We start from the raw sequence: 23,132 nt of genomic DNA on the forward strand, positions 1-23,132 counted from the left end.
AGGGTGTCTGCTTCCTCCTCTCTCTCTCTCTGCCTGCCTCTCTGCCTACTTGTGATCTCTCTCTGTCAAATAAATAAATAAAATCTTAAAAAAAAAAAAAAAAGAATATAGCCCACTCAGCCTGCACTTTATCTGAGATGGACCACTCAGTATTACCTACTGGTTCTTACCTGTTAGCTTCGTGAAGGCTTCCATGTCATCAATTGCTGTAGAGATGTGATACTTTTTTCCTTCAGCACCTGTAATCTCTATGTATGGGTCGGCTTTGAGGAAAGCATTTGTAATCCTAAAGATCATTGCATAAAAATTTACGTTTATGAGAAAATTTGAGTATTTGCTTAATGCCCACACTTGAAGTAAAAGAAATCTTTCTACTTCAGAGAAGTAAAATCCTGAGACATGAAGTTCTAAAGACAACTGTTTTTGGATCCTACATAAATGCATAAATATGCCTATGGTGATCTGCGGGCTACCATGTTTACTGTGATCCAGCATAATGTAGGGCTCTAGATAACATTATCTTATTTAATCTTTCCAACAAGATAGACATAATCAGCCTCAATTTTACAGAGGCAGATATAAAGTAATTTTCATTTAACCAAGTTAGGAAGAAGTAGTATCAGGCTTTGCACCTAGATGTCTCTGACTCCCTGAATTAAAAACAAAAACTTCTCATCAAAGGAACAACCATACAAATGGGTGAATGTGTTCTAACTTAGTCTGCTCATGTCAAGTTAATACTATTTCGGAGACATGGAATGAACTCACACTCTACTTTCAAGAACTCTTCATGGGTCTGTGAGTCTCACAGAGATGTATGGCTCTACTTTTATCTACCTGGCTGAACTTTTCTGCTATGGTTCTCACTGGGTCAGGGAGAAGAGGTGAAATTCCTATTGGTTTTGCTATTTTCTACTAATTTTGATAAATAACTGACATGGTGAGGATAGACATTAATCTTAATTCTTAAAATTAATGTTTGTCATTAGTTTCAGAGTGTCAATTATTCATGTCCTTTCTCCCACCTTGATCCTAATGTCTGGCACATAAGCAACTGCCTCTGGGGAGGTCTGAGCCATTGGCCCTTCATGTCTTGCTGAAGCCAACTCTTCCACACTTCATCTATCCCCTTTATTCATTCTCCTCTTTTTCCTCCAAGTTTACTTTTTGCTAGTTTTTGTTGTATTAAGGGAACCATTTCAGATTTATTCACTTAAAGTTCACTTAAAATTTGCTTGAATTCACCTAGAAAGCTCAACTTGACCTAAGAATGATCTAACAAAGCATCACAAAAAATTTTATAGGGAAATAGCAGTTGAATTTCTTACATTGTATCAATGATGTTGCCAATTTTGTGTTGATAAGCTCTGCGGTGCAAAGAGTTGCGAGTATGGAACATGTCATATAGATTCCCAACCTCCTGCAGGAAAACATAAAATAAATATTAATGCAGGATCCAGTTCTGTTACCCTTGTTAGCAGACAAGTAAGTACACAGGACAAGGAAAAGGAATGGTGACAGACAGACAAGAAAGCTATGCACAGGAGCTACCTCATTAAAATCCCTGAGTCCAGGTCATGATCTCAGGGTCCTGGGATCGAGTCCCGCATCGGGCTCTCTGCTCAGCAGGGAGCCTGCTTCCCTCTCTCTCTCTCTCTGCCTGCCTCTCCATCTACTTGTGATTTCTCTCTGTCAAATAAATAAATAAAATTAAAAAAAAAAAATCCCTGAGTCCATTAAAAAACTAAGGGGCAGGAGAGTAAAATCATTTCTTGGTTTGCAACGTTTCTTCTTAGTAACAAAATCTATTGCTCTAACTCTGTAGCAGGTTGTTTTACGCATCTTCAGTATGTTTTTTAATCTCAACAAGTCTAGAAATTAGGCATTATTCTTATATTCTTTATTCTCAAAAGAAAGACTTTTTCTTTTCTTTTCTTTTTTTTTTTTTTAAAGATTTTATGTATTTGACAGACTGAGAGAGAGAATACGGAAGCAGAGGGAGAGTAGGCAGAGGGAGAAGCAGGCTCCCCGCTGAGCAAGGGAGTCGATCCCAGGACTGTGGGATCATTACCTGAGCCGAAGGCAGACACTTAACCATCTGAGCCACCCAGGTATCCCAAAGAAAGACTCTCTGCAGTATAATGCCATACTACTCTTTAGTTACATGACTCTAATTAGGAAGGACCTAATGATTTAGTATTTTACCTATTATGAAACACTAATATAGATCACTAACTACGGTTAAGGAGGAGACTTGAGCCAAACTTTCTGGGCTGAAATTCTAGTTCTGCCATTCATTAACTCTATGTTTTCTCTGTGCTTCAACTTGCTGACCTATTAAGTGGCATAAGAATAGTATCTATTTTATACGGTTGTGAGGACTGAGTTAATCCACCTAAAGCATTTAAAACAGTGCCTAGCGCAACACTCAATAAATGTCTGTTGTAGTTTTATTATTATTTAACAATACAGAAAATGAAAAGAACTTTATGATTCTTACAAGTGCTAAGCGTAAAGTAAAAAGATTGATAATTTATCAGGTTGTGATTTTTCCAAATTATTGAATGATTACTTCTACACTTCGAACTAGGAACAACACCTTCTTTATTGTTCCTTTGACATAGCTCACCTTATCTCTAGGACAAATACACTTCCCATTCTCTACTTCACAGACACGGGCAAATTTAATAAAGCGCTTGTAGTCAAAATTATTTTGGATTCCAAGATGATGGCAGTCCCTGGAAAGATTCCAAAGCAGAGAGATGAAATTCTTCAATGCGGAAACTGTACCTTAAATATTAACACTAAATGTATCCAAGGATTTCAATTTTTATTTATTTAAATAAAAATAAAATATATTTAAATGATATAAGAATTTTAACCAGTTTTTCTGAAATGTTCAGTGCATACCTGGCAAAATAATCCCATTTGTCCACATCGATGCCAGTTCTTTTATTGGCCACTATCTCATAAAGGAAGCTTTTCTCTTTAGGACGCCCTTTATATGGCCACTGGAAGACAAGAAAACTCACCATAGTTTTAGGATACGAACCGTATCTATTTATAAGCAAAGCAAAGCAACTGTGTTAACCTAAAAATTATAAACAGATACTTGAATGGGAATGTGAGATAACTTAGAAAGTTCTAGTTTTTCCTTCTTCCACTTAATTCCTAAACTAGTAGAAAAAGGAAAAGAAATGCTAAGGTATGTGATATCCTATTAATACTAAACCTTGTGCCATTGAAAGGATCCTAACTCACTGCATTTATTTATTTTTTTTTTAAGATTTTTATTTACTTATTTGACAGACAGAGATCACAAGTAGGTAGAGGCAGGCAGTGAGAGAGGAGGAAGCAGGCTCCCCGAGGAGCAGAGAGCTCAATGCGGGGCTCAATCCCACGACCCTGAAATCATGACCTGAGCTAAAGGCAGAAGCTATAACCCACTGATCCACCCAGGTGCCCCTCATTGCATTTCTGATAACCAACATCTTTCTTCTTTTCTTGGCTTGAAAGTTTCTTTAAAATATAAAATTTAGGGTGCCGGGCACCTGGGTGGCTCAGTGGGTTAAGCCGCTGCCTTCGGGTCAGGTCATGAGCCTGAAGGGCTCTCTGCTCAGCAAGGAGCCTGCTTCCCTCTCTCTCTCTCTGCCTGCCTCTCCGTCTACTTGTGATTTCTGTCAAATAAATAAATAAAATCTTTAAAAAAAAAAATTTAGGGTGCCTGAGTGGCTCAGTGGGTTAAGCCTCTGCCTTCGGCTCAGCTCATAATCTCAGGGTCCTGGGATCGAGTCCCGCATCGGGCTCTCTGCTTGGCAGGGAGCCTGCTTCCTCCTCTCTCTCTCTGCCTGTCTCTCTGCCTACTTATGATCTCGCTCTGTCAAATAAATAAATAAAATCTTAAAAAAAATAAAAAATAAAAATATAAAATATAAAATTTAATTATAAATTGTAAGAATGACCCTCATATGCTAATACTTAAAATAATACAAATAATACAAATAGATTTGTATATACTCACTGAAAAAACTTAAACTCAGAGGGAAATTTATTTTTTATTTTTTATTTTTTTAAAAAATTTTATTTATTCATTTGACAGACAGAGATCACAAGTAGGCAGAGAGGCAGGCAGAGAGAGGGAGGAAAGCAGGCTCCCTGCTGAGCAGAGAGCTCGATGCGGGGCTCGATCCCAGGACCCTGAGATCATGACCTGAGCCAAAGGCAGAGGCTTAACCCACTGAGCCACCCAGGTGCCCTGGGAAATTATTTTTCAACTTCTTTTTTATTATTTATTTTTTAAAGTACTTTATTTATTTGAAAGAGAGAGCGAGCATGAGCAGGAGGAGGGAAAGAGGAAGAGGCAGACTCCCTGCTGAGCAGGACGCTTGATCCCAGAACTCTGGGATCATGACCTGGTCGGAAGGCAGATAGATGCTTAACCAACTGGGTCACCCAGGTGCCCCATTTATCTATCTCTCTATCTCTCTGAGGGGGGAGGGGCAGAGGGAGAAGGAGAGACAGAATCCCAAGTAGGCTCCATGCCCAGCGCAGAGTCTGACCTGGGGCTCAATCCCATGACCCTAAGATCATGACCTGAGCCTAAACCAAGAGTTGGACACTTAATCAACCAAGCCACCCAGTCTATAAGTGTCTGCCTTCGGCTTAGGTCATGATCCCAGGATCCTGGGATCGAGCCCCATGTCAGGCTCCCTGCTTGGCGGGAAGCTTGCTTCTCTCTCTCCTACTCCCCCTGCTTGTGTTCCCTCTTTCACTGTCTCTCTGTCAAATAAATGGATAAAATCTTTAAAAACAACAACAGCAGCAAAAACAAACAAAAAAACAAAAACAAGCCACCCAGGTGCTCCCTCAGCTTCTTTTTAATTAAAACAAACAAACAAAAAAACCTAAACTTTCCGGGGCACCTGGGTGGCTCAGTGGGTTAAAGCCTCTGCCTTCGGCTTGGGTCATGATCCCAGGGTCCTGGGATCGAGCCCCATATCGGGCTCTCTGCTTGGCAGGGAGCCTGCTTCCTCCCCCCTCTCTCTCTGCCTGCCTCTCTGCCTACTTGTGATCTCTCTCTGTCAAATAAATAAATAAAATCTTAAAAAAAAAAACAAAAAAAACCCCTAAACTTTCCTTTGAACTATTCAACTTTTTTTCTAGTTCCTCATATATCTAAATATTTCAGATGCGATTTTCTTTTAAAGATTTTGTTTATTTATTTGACAGACAGAGATCACAAATAGGCAGGGATGCAGGCAGAGAGAGGGGGGTAAGCAGACTCCCCCTGAGCAGAGAGCCCCACGGGGCTCAATCCCAGGACCCTAGGATCATGATCTGAGCCGAAGGCAGAGGCTTTAACACACTGAGCCACCCAGGCACCCAAGATGCTATTTTTTTTTATAATTTTATTTTTTCTCTTCTTTTTAAATTTCCTTTTCTGAGCTGTGCCCCCTCTTATCCTTTCCTCCCCTCACTTCCTATTCCCTCCCATCTTTCCCCCAAGCACTCAAACATGTTAATTTTAATGGAGAAACAAGACACACACTTCTACATTTTCCAAACATTACCTCTGGCTCCTATATAGAATACTGCATATATATATTCACCAAAAAATATTTACACATGTATTTTAACTTGGGGGGGGGGTAACTTCTAAAGATCTCAGTTAAGAGATTAAAAAAAATAGATAAGCCTTTCATTTTTTTGTATTAAATATTAGAAACATATAATGTATTTTATCACTTAGTCTCCCTAAAATAGCCAAATATCTCTTTTCTTTCTTTAATTAAATTTTTTAATTTTTTTTAATAAACATATAATGTATTTTTATCCCCAGGGGTACAGGTCTGTGAATCGCCAGGTTTACACACTTCACAGCACTCACCATGGCACATACCCTCCCCAATGTCCATAACCCCCCCTCCCCTCCCCGCCCCCCTCCCCTCTAAATATCTCTTTTCAAATAGCTCTGAAGGAAACTAGGAAAGACTAGATGGGAAACACAGTCAATTCAAATTAAATGGTACAAAAACTTACCAAAGAATTTTTGATTGGTGATTCAAGTGGTCCTGCAATTAGTTCCTTGATAAAGCAAATGTCTTCTTCAGGGACAAGACCGTAGTATTTCATGACTGCTTTGAGTCCATTAGAATTAACGAGGTGCTCAAACATCATCAGTGAGCCCTGTTCATGCTAAGAAAAGTCAACACAGTATGGTCTGTTATAGACTCCAGTGCATTAGAGACCCCAGATAATCCAAATTATTCTTGATTTGAGGTAATTCAAAGATAAATTTCTACTGCATGTTGATTATCTAGCTTTTGACTACTGTCTTGCAGATATTTTCTTTTTAAAGTAGGGCTACAGGGACGCCTCGGTGGCTCAGTTGGTTGAGCGGCTGCCTTCGGCTCAGGTCATGATCCCAGCGTCCTGGGATCGAGTCCCGCATCGGGCTCCTTGCTCGGCAGGGAGCCTGCTTCTCCCTCTGCCTCTGCCTGCCTCTCTGTCTGCCTGTGCTCACTCGCTCGCTCTCCCTCTATGCCTGACAAATAAATAAATAAAATCTTTAAAAAAAAAAAAATTTAAAAAAAAATAAAGTAGGCTACACACCCAGCATGGAGCCCAATGCAGGGCTTTAACACATGATCCTGAGATCCAGACGTGAGCTGAGAGCAAGAGTCAGATGCCTAACCAGCTGAGCACCCAGACACCCCTTGCAGATATTTTTAAAAACCTGTCAAATTTGTCTGTATTTTACTAGCTTATAAACATTTTACATATAGTGTTCATTATTATTTCATAAATATATTTAATATGGGGCACCTGGGTGGCTCAGTCAATTAAGCATCTGTCTTCAGCTGAGGTCATGATCCCAGGGTCCTGGGATCTCTTCAGGCTCCTTGATCAACAAAGAGCCTGTTTCTCCCTCTGCCTGCCTGCCTGCTGCTTCCCTGCTTGTGCACTTGTTCTCTCTCTGTCTCACTCTGTCAAATAAATAAAATCCTTAAAAAAAAGTAATAAATATATTTAATGAGATATAATCATTTACAGTACAGAAGTACTGCACAGATATGATACAGAAGAATATTACCCAGTCACACAGTAGAATCCTGTTTGAATGAGCATCACTATAAAATTCAGTTCAGTTGAAGGGCCTGGCTGGCTGAACTGGTGGAGCAATCTTGATCTTGGGTTGTGAGTTCAACCCTAACATGGAGTGTGAAGCCTACTTAAATTAAAAATTTCAAAAAAGGGGTGCCTGGGTGGCTCAGTGGGTTAAGCTTCTGCCTTCAGCTCAGGTCATGATCCTAATTAGGGTCCTGGTATCGGGCTCTGCTCTGCAGGGAGCCTGCTTCCCCCTCTCTCTCTGCCTGCCTCTCTGCCAACTTGTGAGCTTTCTCTCTGTGACATATAAATAACTAAAATCTTAAAAAAAATTTTTTTCAAAAAAAAAAAAAATCAGCTCTATTGTTGCACCAACCTTGAAAACACCAAGTTACAAATTCTGTTAGCACTTCCATCTAGTGGCAAAACGTGGTAACTGCAAACTTGCCAGTAAAAACAAAAAAGTATTTTGGAGCTCGGAGGTCAACATCTACATGGGAATCTTGAACTAGCCTCTTTCTATTCTTCTGTCTCTGTTCACTCACTCATAACTGTAAAGATCAAATGATCCCCTGAAGACATTGGTGCCATCACAGGTCTTACCAAAAACTGATTCAATATGAAAACAAAACATCTGGATGGACCTATAACTATTTTTAAAAAAATGAATAAGATGCATATTAATTATAAAGAGAAAAAACAGTTAAAGTTTATAATGGGGAAATCTGGTAAACATTGCCTTAATGATCAAAGTTAGTATCACCAGCAATGTGCTAAACAGATTTTATGTGCCTCTGATGTGAAATACTAAGAAGATATAATGTAACATTCTACTGAAAATACATACTCTGATAGTATGCATCAGAAAACTGCAAACATCAGACAAATTGAGGGACATTCCAGAAACAACTCAACTGTACTCTTCAAAAATAACAAGGTTGTAAAAGATAAAGACTGAAGACTTATTCCAGATCAAAAGGAGAGTAAAGAGAAATCACAACTAAGTAGTATGTATGGATCAGGGAGATGGAAAAAAAAAGTTTTCTTCCTCCTTTTCTATACAGACAATAGGTGCAATTTGAAAGGAAGTAAAGGGCGCCTGGGTGGCTCAGTGGGTTAAGCCTCTGCCTTCGGCTCGGGTCATGATCTCAGGGTCCTGGGATCGAGGCCCGCATCGGGCTCTCTGCTCAGTGGGGAGTCCGCTTCTCCCTCTCTCTGCCTGCCTCTTTGCCTACTTGTGATCTCTCTCTCTCTCTATTTCAAATAAATAAATAAAATCTTAAAAAAAAAAACAAAAAAAGAAAGGAAGTAAAAATTAGATAATAGTATAGCACCAATATTAATTTTCTGATTTTGGTACTTGTACTGGGGTTATGTAAAAGAGTGTTCTTGTTTTTAGGAAATACCCTCTTAAGTATTTAGAAATGAAGGGGTTTGTGTACAACTTATTTCAAATGGTTCAGAAAAAAATATTACTTTTAAAAGATTTTTATTAAGTAATCTCTACACCCCATATGGGGCTCAAACTAATAAGCCAGAGATCAAGAGTCCCATGCTCCACTGACTGAGCCAGCCAGGTAACCCCCAAAACTGTATATTACAGAAAAATTTAAGTCCCCCAAAGATAGAACAATGGACAAGAGCAACGAAAATTATAAGCAACTCAGGAGTAAATATAACAAAAGATGTATAAAGTCTTTATGTAGAAAATTATAAAATTTATAATACAAGAGAAAAGGGCCAAAGATACTCAATAAAAGAACAGGGTGTGAACAATTGTCCTATCAACTATCAAGACTTATTATAAAGTAATAGTAATTAAGGAAATGTGGAATGGGGCACCTGGGTGAGTCAGTGGTTGTATGTCTGACTCATGATTTCAGCTTGGGGGGTGATCTTGGGGTCATGGGACTGAGCCCCATGTTGGGCTCCCCACTCAGTGTGGAGTCTGTTTGGGATTCTGTCTTTCTCTCCCTCTGCCCCTCCCCTGCTCCCATGTTCTCTCTCTCTCAAATAAATAAATAAATATTTAAAAGAATAAATACAAAAATAAAAGAACAAAAATAAATAAATAGGGATGCCTGGGTGGCTCAGTCAGGTAGACATCTGACTCTTGATTTTAACTTCGGTCATGATCTTCTGGGTCATGGAATCTGCTCTCAGTAAAGGGGTCTGTTTGGGGACTTTCTCTCTGCCCCTCCCTCCTCTCTCTCTCTCAAAATAAATAAATCTTGAAAAAAATAAAAATAAAAATAAATAGAATCCTAAAGTGAAAAGCCAAAATTTTTTTTAACTTTAATTTTTTAAAGTTTATTTATTTATGTAATCTTCACACCCAATGTGGGGCTTGAACTCAAAACCATGAGATCAAGAGCTGCATACTCTAGTGACTGAGCCAGCCAACCAGGCAGCCCTGAAAGGTCAATTTTTTTTTTTTTTAAGATGTACTTATTTATTTCAGAAACAGAGCACAAATGGGAGGGGCAGAAGGAAAGAGAATCTCAAGCAGACTCAGTGCCAAGCAAGGAGCCCCACATTGGTCTTGATTCCATGACCCGGAAATCAGGGTCTAAGCTGAAACCAAGAGTCAGACCTTAACTGACTATGCCATCCAAACACCTCTATTTATTTATTTTTATTCTTTTTGTTGTTGTTGTTTAAGATTTTATTTTTTATTTGACAGAGAGAGAGACAGAGAGAGAAAAATACAAAAAGTCTTTCAAATACGAAGACTTGGAAATTAGGGTTCCTTGATCTCAGGGTTCTGAGCTCAAGCCCCATGTTGGGTATGGAGCCTACTTTAAAAAATAAATACAAAGACTTGCAAATGGCCAAATAGATCCTATTTAGATCAGTCTTGCTGAAGAAAACAACTATTAAGTCTGGACAACTTCCTACAGGTACTGGCCAGTGACCAAAAGTGAACAGATGTGAGAAGGAAGTTAACACTTGGAAGAAAAAAGCCTTGGGCAACATGCCAGTCTTTCATGGCCTGTAGCATGAGGTCCCAAGGCAGCAAAACTACAGAGAAACTACCCATCTTAGTTGAAGAACTAGAATACTTCATCAGAATTTAAAATTTGTATCTCAAAAGGCACCATTAGAAAAAATGAATTGGCAAGTTCCAGACAGGAGAAAAATCTTCACATAACTATTATACACACACACTACATACACTATTTTATATATATAGTTAAATCATATATAATTACTCAAATCAACAATTAAAAGGCAAACAATCATATTTTTAAATGGGCTAATGTTGAAAGAACACTTCATGAAAGATATATCAATAAAGCACAGGGGCACCTGGGTGATTCAGTTGGTTAAATGTCTGCCTTCAGCTCAGGTCACAATCTCAGAAGTCTGGGATTGAACCCCACATCAGGCTCCTTACTCAGCGGGAACCTGCTTCTCCCTCTCCTCCCCATTTGTGCTCTCTCTAGTTATCTGTCACTATCTGTCTCTCTCTCTCAAATAAATAAATAAATCTTTAAAAAAAAAATAACTACAGGAGGGGCGCCTGTGTAGCTCAGTGGTTAAGCAGCTGACTTCAGCTCAGGTCATGATCCCATGGTCCTGGGATCGAGTCCCACATCAGGCTCCATGCTCAGCAGGGAGCTTGCTTCTTTCTCTGCCTGCTGTTCCCCTGCTTGTTGTGCTCTTTCTCTCTCTCTGACAAATAAATAAATAAAATCTTTAAAAAAAAAAAAAACTACAGGAAATAGTATTCAATGTATATCAAAGAATGTCAATTAAAAAAAAAAAACCCAAACAAACCAAAATCCCCCACCTAAACCCCACAAAACACCACTGACATTTATTAGGGAAATCTAAAAAACCAAACGTTAAAGAGGCTACAGAACAGGAAATCTCCCACACTCCTGACAGAGCATAACATGGTACAGTATGGGAGAGGTCAAGGAGTTTCTTACAAAGCAAACATGCATCTACTTTATGATCTGGTACTTGTAGGCATTTTACCTAAAATAAATGAAGACATTTTCCATGAAAATCATGTACAGTGATGTGTATAGCAACCTCATTTGTAATAGTCAAAAAGTGAAAACAACCCAAATTCTATCAAAGGGGAAAAGGATAAACCAATCACAACTTACCCATACAATGGAATATTAACTCAGCAATAAGCAGGGATTAAGAGGTGATGCACGCAACATGAAGGAAACTCACAATCATCATGTTGTGTATGAATAAAAGCAAGACACAAGAGAGTATCTATGAAATGATTCTACTAATATTAAATCTAAGAACAGACAAAGCTAAGTTATGTTTATAAAAATCCAGACGAGGGAGAAGCGGGCATTGACTGAGAAAGGCATAAGAGAATTAAGATGAAGACATTTCATATCTTGACTTGGGTAGTGGTTACGTGGATGTATACAACCGCCTAAATTCATGAACCAGGGTCTCAGACTGGCTCAGTCAGTGGATTGTGTGACTCTTGATCTTGGGGTTATGAGTTTGAGCCCCATGTTAGGTGTAGAGATGTCTTAAAATAAACAAACAAACTTTAAAAAATTTTACTGAACTGTACACTTAAGATCAGTACAACTTACTATATGTGAATATAGCTTTTTTCTTTCTTTAAAAGGAAAAAAAACAGGGGCACCTGGTTGGCCCAGTTGGTGAAGATGTGACTCTTGATCTTGGGATCAAGAGTTCAAGCCCCACGTTGGGTTACTTAAAAAAAGTAAAATATTTTTTAAAAAGAAAGAGAATAGAGGTTGACATGGAAGAACCAACCATTCAGCACATACTAATATTCTTTTCTACTCCAGGTTCCAGAAATATAATGTGGCAAAAAATGGAAGTCAGTATAACTTCACTTTTCAAAAACTAATTCCAAAGACTGGGTCAGCCACGTGCATATCCTTAATTATAAAACAGTTCAGTTAATATAAATGATGAAACTTGCCTGGTATCGGCTACTTCATGATAAAGAAAAAGTAAGTTAAAAAGGAGTTGGCCTTTTATTTAATTTTTTCAACGGTGTGATAGAACAGTAAGAGCATTAAATTAGCAGCTAGAGGGACAACTGGGTGGCTCAGGCAGTTAGGCATCAGCCTTTGGCTCAGGTCATGATCTTGGGATCCTGGGACTGAACCCTGAGTTTCTTGCTCAGCAGGGAGTCTGTTTTTCCCTGTCCCTCTACACCTCCACCCCACTGGTAGTCTGTGTGTGTGTCTCTCTCATATAAATAAATAAAATCTTCTGAAAAAAATTAGCAGCTAGGGGCTCCTGGGTGGCTCAGTGGGTTGAGCCTCTGCCTTCAGCTCAGGGTCCTGGGATTGAGCACAGCATTAGGCTCCCTGCTCAGCAGGGAGCCTGCTTCCCACACTCTCTCTGCTGCCTCTCTGCCTACTGGTGATCTCTCTCTCTCTCTGTGTCAAAAAATTAAATAAAAAAATTTTTTTGAATTAACAGCTAGAAAACCTGGTTTTCTAGTGCTGGCTCTACCATTTAAAAGCTTTGTGATTTTTTAAAAATATATATTTATTTCTTTATTTGAGAGAGAGAGACAAAGAGAGAGAGCATGTGAGCCAGGAGAAGAGGCAGGAGAGGAAACAGACTCCTCCCTCAGCAAAGTGGGGCAAAATCTCACCACCAAGAGATCATGATCTAAGCCGAAACCAAGAGTTGTTCACTTAACTGAGTAGCACCCAGGTGCCCCAAGCTTTGTGATTGCTTTGTATATCAGTACACCTTTGTGAGTTTCAAGTTCCTTTATACTTATAAAAGTGTAGATAATGGGGGTGCCTGGGTGGCTCAGTGGGTTTAGCCTCTGACTTCGGTTCGGGTCGTGATCTCAGGGTCCTGGGATCGAGTCCCGCATCGGGCTTTCTGCTCAGCAGGGAGCCTGCTTCCCTCTCTCTCTCTCTCTACCTCCCTCTCTGTCTACTTGTGACCTCTCTCTGTCAAATAAATAAAACATTTAAAAAAAAAAAAGACTACTGGGAGATCAAATGAAATATATATATATATATATTAGTATACTGTAATGGGGAAGTATACTATCACACAGCAGTGGTTGCTTGAATATAGGACTACGTACCGTCCATTTCACATCTGGGCGAGCAAGTGGAATAAATCTTCCATCAAACATATGTGAAAATGGCCCATGACCTTAAAAACAAAAGCAGCCTTAGAACAAGGAAACTGTTTTTAAGCTGGTAAAAGATGAATCTATTTTTTTAATCTTTAAGCTTAACTTGAAAACCAACGGAAATTAATAATCTATAAGTACATCACAAAATACCACAAACAAATCCTCCCTTCCTATTTTCTAAAACAAGAGAACAGGAAATAAAACTACATAGGAAAGTAAGCTGTCCATGGAAGGGTCTCTGAGTCATCAGAGCTTACATAATTCTGAGGAAAGGATAGTTTCTGTGTAACTTAAAGGAATGTCAAGGAAAAAACTGGCATCTTCAGATTGAATATATTAGAAGAGCCATTTTAAGTGTGCCTGGGTGGCTCAGGGTTAAGCCTCTGCCTTTGGCTCTGGTCATGATCTCAGGGTCCTGGGATCGGGTCCCGCATCAGGCTTTCTGCTCAGCAGGGAGCCTGCTTCCCCCCGCTCTCTCTGCCTGCCTCTCTGCCTACTTGTGATCTCTCTCTGTCAAATAAATAAATAAAATCTTAAAAAAAAAAAAAAAGAATAGCCATTTTAAGACAATCCACTGGGGCGCAGGAAGAAAATAATATAACTTTATTCTTCTACTCTCATCCTTTTAAAAGCGATCTCTTTTCATGTAAATTTTATAATGTACTTAATATATTTTATAGAAATATACACACTCAGATTTTTACTGCTGATGTGGGCAACCAAAAGTAGAGCTCACTAGTTCACCTTATTTATAAGTGATTTTTAATATTCCACTCATTTAATAATATGAAACTCTGTTGACACGCAACTATGTAATTATCAGAATTTCTGAAATGGGTTACTTGGCTGAAGAAGGACTCTACCTGGACCAGGCCAGGGCCTTTCTGCAAATCACAGTCTACAAAAAGCCTCATGAATGCAGTGCTCAGAGTCCTAGGGACTGGCAAAGTTTTCTCAATGATATGCTCTCAAAATACCTCCATCTGTTAGATTTATCTAGGAGTGATAATGGTCTACTGAAATCTCCAAGCTAAAGAGAGTGCCCTACCCCTTTAAGAATCTGGCTGTTTGAAAGACTGAGACTTCCTTTTCCCTGCCCTGAGGGCACACACAAACTCTTAGGCTCCTCCAACAGGGCAGGAATAAATTACAAAGATAAGGGGGTAAAAACTCCTATAAGGAGAGGACAATCTCTTTTCTCTTTCTTTGTCAAAGAAGAAAGATACTCTTTTACTTGGATTTAAGTGGTCCAAGACCCGCACCTGGGTCAGGGAAAAAAAGCAGTTCTCTAAATCTGTTGTTAATCCCCTAGCACAGGGGCGCCTGGGTGGCTCAGTGGGTTAAAGCCTTGGCCTTCAGCTCAGGTCATGATCCCAAGGAGGGAGCCCCACATGGGTTCTCTGCTCAGCGGGGAGCCTGCTTCCCCCTCTCTCTCTGCCTACTTGTGATCTCTCCTGTCAAATAAATAAATAAAATCTTAAAAAAAAAAAATCTGCTAGTGCAGATTACGTATTCTAGGTTTGAGAAGAATGGATTTGATAAAGTAACTGAAAGATAATGGCGATTGTTTAACAAGGAAAATAAAGATAACACAGCCTCCTAATCACAGTAGTCAAAAAAATCTCACTATCAGAAAGTCCTTTCATATAACTTGTAGCAAAGATGTGTAATGTGAGAAATCCATTGAAAGACAACAACAACAACAACAACAACAACAACAACAACAAAAAGTAGCAATGCTTTGGGGTTATGAATCATTCCAAGAAGCAGCAATGGCACATTTAGATTAATGTTAAGTGCAGAATTAAAACACAATTTTCATATATCTTTTAGTTAATCAGATTTTTAAATTTCAAATTACATGAACAGTTTTCGTTCTTTGCACAGCATACCGAGATCATGACAAAGGCCAGCAATCTGAACACAGAGCACATCCCGTTCACTTATCTGCAGCTCTGGTTGTTTCTCCCGCAGTGCACGAACCAGACATCCTGCTAGATACCCTACACTGAAGAGTAAGCAAAACAAAAAAGCAACATAAAATCACTCTTCAGTTTGAAAGATGATACTATTAAACCTCAAGAAATTTAACATGTTTCTCAAATGTTCTAATGTATCTCTATAACAAGTTAACAGAGTAGTCAAGTAGTCTGTTTCAGAACTAAGCAATAACACACAAACAGAATACCCAATCCCAACAGATTGGGAATTCACAATCAAAAATCACTAGGGAAATGCAACATCAAAACCACAATGAGATACCACCCTCACATGCATTAGAAAGGCTATTATAAAACCAAACCAAACCCCCAAAAAACAAAATAACACATGTTGGCTAGGACAAGGAGAAATTAGAACCCTTATACACTATTGTTGGGAATGTATAATGGCGCAACCACTATGAAAAACAATATGGTAGCTGCTCAAAAAATTAAAAATAGAATTATCATATGATCTAGCAGTATGTAGCCAAAATACTGAAAGCAGAGTCTCAAAGAGATATATGCACACCAATGTTCACAGCAACACTATTCACAATAACCAGAGGTGGAAGCAAACTGAGTGTCCACTCACAAATAAAGGGATAAACAAAATATGGTAAAAGCATATAACTGAGTATTATCATCTTAAAAAGGAAAGAAATTCTCACACATGCTCCAGCGTAGGTGAACTTTGAGAAAATTATGCTAAGTGAATGGAGCCAGTCACAAAAAGACAAATACCGTAGGATATTACTTATATGAGGTACCTAGAGTAGTTAAATTCACAGAAACAATGTAGAATGGTGATGACTGGTGGCTAGGAGAGGAGAATGGGGAATTGTTATTTAATGGATACATAGAGTTTCAGTTTTACAAAATGAAAGGGTTCTGGAGTTTAGCTGAAGAATAATAGAGATATATTTAACACTACTGAACTGTATACTTAAAAATGGTTTGCATGGTAAATTTTATATTCCGTGTATTTTATCACACAAAAATTATTTTTCAAAGAAGTAGGACTTCTGGCTTTTTAATTTTTACAACATAGATTGAAGATAAAGGACTGACAAATGCCAAATGCACTTTTAGCACTTTCCCCCTGAAAGTAATTCCTGAGAATACAGTATCTTTCTTTTTCCCTTTAACTCTGAACTCCACAAAGTTAGAGACAATTGCTACCATGTTGGTTTGGTAAGGCCTAGTGAGTTTTCAATAAATATGTGTTGATGAATGAATGCACATTTGAGTAGACACTTGTTTTCTTGCTATTAAAAACACTTCAAGGGCGCCTGGGTGGCTCAGTGGGTTAAGCCGCTGCCTTCGGCTCAGGTCATGATCTCAGGGTCCTGGGATCGAGTCCCGCATCGGGCTCTCTGCTCAGCAGGGAGCCTGCTTCCCTCTCTCTCTCTGCCTGCCTCTCCGACAACTTGTGATTTCTCTCTGTCAAATAAATAAATAAATAAAATCTTTAAAAAAAAAAAAAACAAACACTTCAAAAAGGGGTGCCTGGGTGGCTCTGTGGGTTAAAGCCTCTGCTTTCAGCTCAGGTCATGATCCCAGGGTCCTGGGATCGAGCCCCGCGTCAGGCTCTCTGCTCCTCCCCTCTCTCTCCGCCTGCCTCTCTGCCTGCTTGTGATTTCTCTCTCTCAAATAAATAGAAAATGTTTAAAAAATAAAATAAAATAAAATAAAAACAAAAACAAAACCCACTTAAAAAAAAAACCACAAAAGACAAAAAACACTTTAAAACAAATAAAACGAACGGTGTGAATACTTCATAAAACCTACAACTGTCAAGTTCTTCCCAGCAGAGCCCATGTTCTCCAGGCTCCAGATTTTACAATGGAAAAGCAGACCGAATTCTCAACTTAGTTGTAATAACAGAGGTGTCACCGTCTCTCAGCCTGTGAATATTTTTCTGATCTACAAATTTCCAGATAGGTGAAGAAAAACATCTGCTTTCAAAGGCAATTCTATACAAGACTATACAGGAAAGTTAAATAATCAAACTTACAAAGCTAGTCATATCAGTAACTGACCCTGTTGGGTTTTAAATATTTCAACACAAATACATCATCCAAATGACCTGTCAATAGACAGTTTGATTATCTTTCCAGTAAAGATATGAATTGGCTTATAAGAATACATAAAATAAACAGAATATAGCAAGGCAAATCAAAGCCTCAATTTTCTTATCAACAAAATATGGGTGTTATTACCATTTTATAAAACTATTTATTCTCTAAAAGATGAGATGAAACAGTTATTTCATGTGATAAGGAAGGTGCTTAATAACTGTAAATTCCCCATTAACTGCCTTCTTACCCTAGACTGTGCTCAAATCGATTGTGCGAAGCACCTGGAAAAATGTAGTAACTGCCTCCCAACTGTTTGATATATCGAAGCCGCTGAAATTGAGGTGTGTCAATGATTCGGATGAGGAGAGGGTGGAGTTCAATGTGGCCATGGATAGGATCATTAATTACCTAGAAAATTATGTTTAAATTAATATCAGTAACAACATGTAAGTCCAACTAAAATTTTTTTTTTTCCAACTAAAATTTTTGTGCAACCGTTCCTATCTATAGTGCACAAAGCTATTCAATTGTTCTCAAGTAAGAACATGACTACAGGCAACAATAAAATATTAATATCATTACCTTATTACTACCAGTAATATCATTACCTTATTACTACCAGACAGATCAAGTATATTAGATCAGCGTACATTTTACTTCTTCTTAATGGATTCTAATAATAGAAAGATTAGAATTTCAATCTTTTCATTTTGATTTGATTAGCCTTTAATAAGTTAGTCTTGAATTCAAGTTCAACATACTTACTTAACACACTCATTCAGATCATAAAAGCCATATTGCCATAGGCAATGTGTATATTTTCTCCCCAAATGTATCTATATACTACCTATTAGGGAGAGAGGGAGAAAGAGAGGAAGAAAGAAAGCTTCCTATCATATACATAAGAGGCGGGAAAATAAAATTCTGAGGCAGGAAAATTAAATTCTATATACTTAATATTACTCAGAAATACTTTTATTTAGTAAAAATAAATTTTACAATTATTTGTTACTCTAAGTTTAAACAAGGTTAAACATGGGTCAAGATTTAATGCTCCTCTATATTCTCTAAATAAAGATACTTCTTGGGGCACCTGGGTGGCTCCATTGGTTAAGCAACTGACTCTTGGTTTCGGCTCAGTCATGATCTCAGGGTAGTGAGATGGAGCTCTATGTCAGGCTGTGTGCTCAGCACAGAGTATGCTTAAGATTTTCTCTCTCGGGGGACCTGGGTGGCTCAGTGGGTTAAAGTCTCTGCCTTCAGCTCAGGTCATGATCCCAGGATCCTGGGATGGAGCCCCACATCAGGCTCTCTGCTCAGCATGGAGCCTGCTTCCTCCTCTCTCTCTGCCTGTCTCTCTGCCTACTTGTGATCTCTGTCTATCAAATAAATAAATAAAATCTTGGAAGAAAAAGAAAAATTTTAAGGGATGCCTGTGTGGTTCAGTCGTTTCATTAAGCATCTGCCTTTGGCTCAGGTCATGATTCCAGGGTCCTTGGATTGAGTCCTATATGGGACTCCCTGCTCAGCAACGAGCCTGCTTCTCCCTTTCCCTCTCGCCCTGCTTGTGTTCCCTCTTTCACTGTCTCTCTCTGTCGAATAAACAAATAAAATCTTAAAAAAAAAGAAAGAAAAATTAAAAAAAGATTCTTGCTATCCCTCTCCCTTTGCCCTTCCTCCCAGTATATGAGTCCTCCCTCTCTTGCTATAAAATAAATAAAATCTTAAATAAAAAATAAAGATACTTGTTTTTTTAACTATCCACAACTGCCTTTTAAAGAGAAAGATACAAAACAAAAAATGGAATTTAATGAATAATCTAATTCATGATTTTCTTTTTTTTTTAATTCATGATTTTCAAACTGCTTCAAATTTTTCCATTAAGTTTCTTAAAAATGTATGGAATTCTGTGAGGTGAAGGGCTTTGTATGTGTCATTTACTGCCATATTCTCAGAACTCATTACACGGCATAGTGCTTGACAAATAGTAGGAGCTCAAATATTTTTTTTTTTTTTTTTAAGATTTTATTTATTTGAGGGACGCCTGGGTGGCTCAGTTGGTTAAGCAGCTGCCTTTGGCTCAGGTCATGATCCCAGCGTCCTGGGATCGAGTCCCACATCGGGCTCCTTGCTCAGCAGGGAGCCTGCTTTTCCCTCTGCCTCTGCCTGCCATTCTGTCTGCCTGTGCTCGCTCTCTCCCCCTCTCTCTCTGATAAATAAATAAAATCTTTAAAAAAAAAAATTAAAAAAAAAAGATTTTATTTATTTGAGAGAGAGAGAGAACAAGGGGTTGGGAAGGCCAGAGAGAGAGATAGAGAAAAGCAGGTTTCCCACTGAGCAGGGAGAGGGATCCTAGGACCTAGAGATCATGACCTGAGCCGAAGGCAGGTGCTTAACCCAGTGACTCACCCAGACACCTCCTAAGTGTTTTAAATGACTACTTTTGGGTGCCTGGGTGGCTCAGTCACTAAGTGTCTGCCTTTGATTCAGGTCATAATTCCAGGGTCCTTGGATTGAGTCCTGCATTGGGCTCTCTGCTCATCAGGGAGCCTGTTTCTCCCTCTCTCCCTACTTGTGTTTCCTCTCCCACTGTCTCTTCTGTCAAATAAATAAAATCTTTTAAAAAAATAAGGGGCGCCTGGGTGGCTTGGTGGGTTAAAGCCTCTGCCTTTGGCTCAGGTCATGATCCCAGGGTACTGGGATTGAAGCCTGGAATCGGGCTCTCTGCTCAGCGGGGAGCCTGCTTCCCCCTTCCTCTCTCTCTACTTGTGATCTCTATCTGTCAAATGAATAAATAAAATCTTTAAAAAGTAACAATAAATAAAATCTTTTAAAAAAAGAAAGATATTGGGACGCCTGGGTGGCTCAGTTGGTTAAGCAGCTGCCTTCGGCTCAGGTCATGATCCCAGCGTCCTGGGATCGAGTCCCACATCGGGCTCCTTGCTCCGCAGGGAGCCTGCTTCTCCCTCTGACTCTGCCTTCCACTGTGTCTGCCTGTGCTCGCTCTCGCTCGCTCGCTCTCTGACAAATAAATAAATCTTTAAAAAAAAAAGAAAGATATCTTTAATATCTTTAAAATAAAAAAATCAATAAATGACTACTGTTGAGGAGGCTGGGTGGCTCAGTGAGCTGATTGTCTCCCTTTGGCTCAGGTCATGATCCCAGAGTCCCAGGATCGAGCCCCACATCTGATTCCCTGCTTAGCACAGAGTCTGCTTCTCCCTCCCCCTCTGCTTCTCCCCCTGCTTGTGCTCTTTCTCTATCACTAATACTCTCTGACACATAAATAAAATCTTTAAAAATAAATAAATAAATAAATAAAGTTGAACTGTCATTGGAAATATACATATGTTAAGATGCTACTATAGGGGTACCTGGGTGGGTCAGTGGGTTAAAGCCTCTGCCTTCAGCTCAGGTCATGATCCTGGAGTCCTGGGATCGAGCCCCGCATCAGGCTCTCTGCTTAGCAGGGAGCCTGCTTCCTTCTCTCTCTCTCTCTCTCTCTGCCTGCCTCTCTGCCTACTTGTGATCTTTGTCTGTCAAATAAATAAATAAAATCTTAAAAAAAAAAAAAAAGATGCTACTATAGTTAAAGTTTACCATGCCTGTACACAGAAATATATAAAATATGAATTAGAGAAGCTCAATGATGTAAAGAAACTTAAAGGGTTTATCTGGTCCAACATCTGAAGATGTTGGTGATAAAGAAGTCATTTTCTTTAAAAATAGCTCAATTCAAGTTGCACACTGACGGCGTGAGTCAAGTAATGACTAGAATTTACAACTTTGTTAAACAATGTGTATGCATATTAACAAAGATGAGATTTATTTTATTTTTTTTTAAGATGAGATTTATGATTGATGACTGGTATTATATTTTTTCACCCTTCTCTATAAAGCCACTTTATCACCATAATAAACTATACCAAGTTCAGTCACCTCTAATAATATACCAAGAATGACATCAAAGTATTCCTGGAATAGAAGACAGAGTCAATGTTGTTAAATTCAACCTCTGGATGTCCCTATCAGACAAGAAAATGTTCCAAAATCTTTAAAGATTTATGTAATTGAGGGGGGCAGACAGAGGGAGAGGGAGAGAGACTACTAAGCAGACTCCATGCTGAGCTTAGAGCCCAAATCTGGTCTTGATCTCACCACCCTGAGGGATGTTCAACCCAGGTGTCAAATCCCAAAATCTTTAAATATATGACAAGCAGGGGGGCACCTGGGTGGCTCAGTGGGTTAAAGCCTCTACCTTTGGCTTGGGTTATGATCCCAGGGTCCTGGGATCAAGTCCCATGTCGGGCTTTCTGCCCACTTGTGATCTTTGTCTGTCAAATAAATAAATAAAATCTTAAAAAAAAAAAGATCTGTAAAATGATTAAGTGCCTTTGATGCATTTTGACATGAAAAGTGTAAATTATATGTTAAAAATGTTTTTGTTTTTTTTTTTAAAGATTTTATTTATTTATTTGACAGAGATCACAAGTAGGCAGAGAGGCAGGCAGAGAGAGAGGAAGGGAAGCAGGCCCCCCGCTGAGCAGAGAGCCCGATGCAGAACTCGATCCCAGGACCCTGAGATCATGACCTGAGCCGAAGGCAGCGGCTCAATCCACTGAGCCACCCAGGCGCCCCGTTAAAAATGTTTTTCAGTGAGTTCTTTTTTTTTTTTATTTTTATCTTTTTAATAGATTTTGTTTATCTGTTTGAGAGAAAGAGAGAGAATGCATGGGCGAAGGGATAGAAGGAAACGGAGAGAGTAGTCTCCACACTCTCATGGCCCCAGGACCCCGAGACCATGACCTGAGCCAAAGGCAGAAGCAGAGGCAGAGGCACCCCTAATTATGCTTTAAAAAAAAAAAAAAAAAAAAGATTTATTTGAGAGAGAAAGAGAGCATGTGATCGTGCACACGAAAGTGGGTAGACGGGCAGAGGGAAAGCAAGAACCTCAAGCAGCTCCATGCTGAGCATAAACGCAACAGCAGGGCTTGATTTCATGACTGGAGACCATGACCGGAGCTGAAATTAAGAGCCAGAGACTCTGGGGCACCTGGGTGGCTTCAGTGGGTTAGGCCTCTGCCTTGGCTCAGGTCATGATATCAGGGTCCTGGGATCGAGCCCCATGTTGGGCTCTCTCCTCAGCAGGATGCCTGCTTTCCCCTCTCTCTCTCTGCCTGCCTCTCTGTCTGCTTGTGATCGCTCTCTGTCAGATAAATAAATAAAAAAGATCTCTCTCTGTCAGATAAATTTAAAAAAAAAAAAAAAAAAAGAGCCAGAGACTCAATGAGCCACTCAGGTGCCCCATCCTTTTTTTTTTTTTAAAGCAAGCTCTATGCCCAGTGTGGGGCCTGAACGCACGACATGAGATCAAGAATTGCATGCTAAAAAGACAAAAAGAGTTGCATGCCCTACAGACTGATAGACTGAGCCAGGCACCCCAATAATTATCCTTATAGTGGCTCCACATCATTAATGAACTTTTTATTTTATTTATTTATTTTTTTAAAGATTTTATTTATTTATTTGACAGATCACAAGCAGGCAGAGAGGCAGGCAGAGAGAGGAAGGGAAGCAGGTTCCCCACTGAGCAAAGAGCCTGATGAGGGGCTGGATCCCAGGACCCTGGGATCATAACCTGAGCCGAAGGCAGAGGCTTTAACCCACTGAGCCACCCAGGCGCCCTCATTAATGAACTTTTTAAAAAAGATTTTTAAATTTATTTTGAGAGAGTGTGCACGCTTGTGTGAGTGCATGAGCAAGTGGGGGAAGGAAGGGGCAGTAGAACAGGGAAAATCTCAACCAGACTACACACTGAGCACAGAGCCGTACAGGAGG

The 23,132-nt window shown here is 39.3% G+C and overlaps 1 protein-coding gene across 4 annotated transcripts in view; it reads right to left on the reverse strand.

The window, feature by feature from the left end:
* Nucleotides 1-23,132, reverse strand: part of SAMHD1 (SAM and HD domain containing deoxynucleoside triphosphate triphosphohydrolase 1) — a 59,174-nt gene that overhangs the window by 21,302 nt on the left and 14,740 nt on the right. For 3 of the 4 annotated variants that reach the window (XM_082746247.1, XM_082746250.1, XM_082746248.1), the window contains exons 4-11: nt 17,542-17,702; nt 15,127-15,242; nt 13,181-13,251; nt 6,040-6,195; nt 2,911-3,011; nt 2,630-2,738; nt 1,329-1,420; nt 171-286 (exon numbers count right to left, since the gene is read on the reverse strand). In XM_082746247.1, the coding sequence (XP_082602373.1) occupies nt 171-286; nt 1,329-1,420; nt 2,630-2,738; nt 2,911-3,011; nt 6,040-6,195; nt 13,181-13,251; nt 15,127-15,242; nt 17,542-17,702 (922 nt within the window). The remainder of the gene's footprint in view (nt 1-170; nt 287-1,328; nt 1,421-2,629; nt 2,739-2,910; nt 3,012-6,039; nt 6,196-13,180; nt 13,252-15,126; nt 15,243-17,541; nt 17,703-23,132) is intronic. The other variant, XM_082746249.1, reaches the window with a different exon arrangement.

Source organism: Mustela nivalis (genome assembly GCF_964662115.1).
Source record: "Mustela nivalis genome assembly, chromosome: 8".
Lineage (NCBI taxonomy): Eukaryota > Metazoa > Chordata > Mammalia > Carnivora > Mustelidae > Mustela > Mustela nivalis.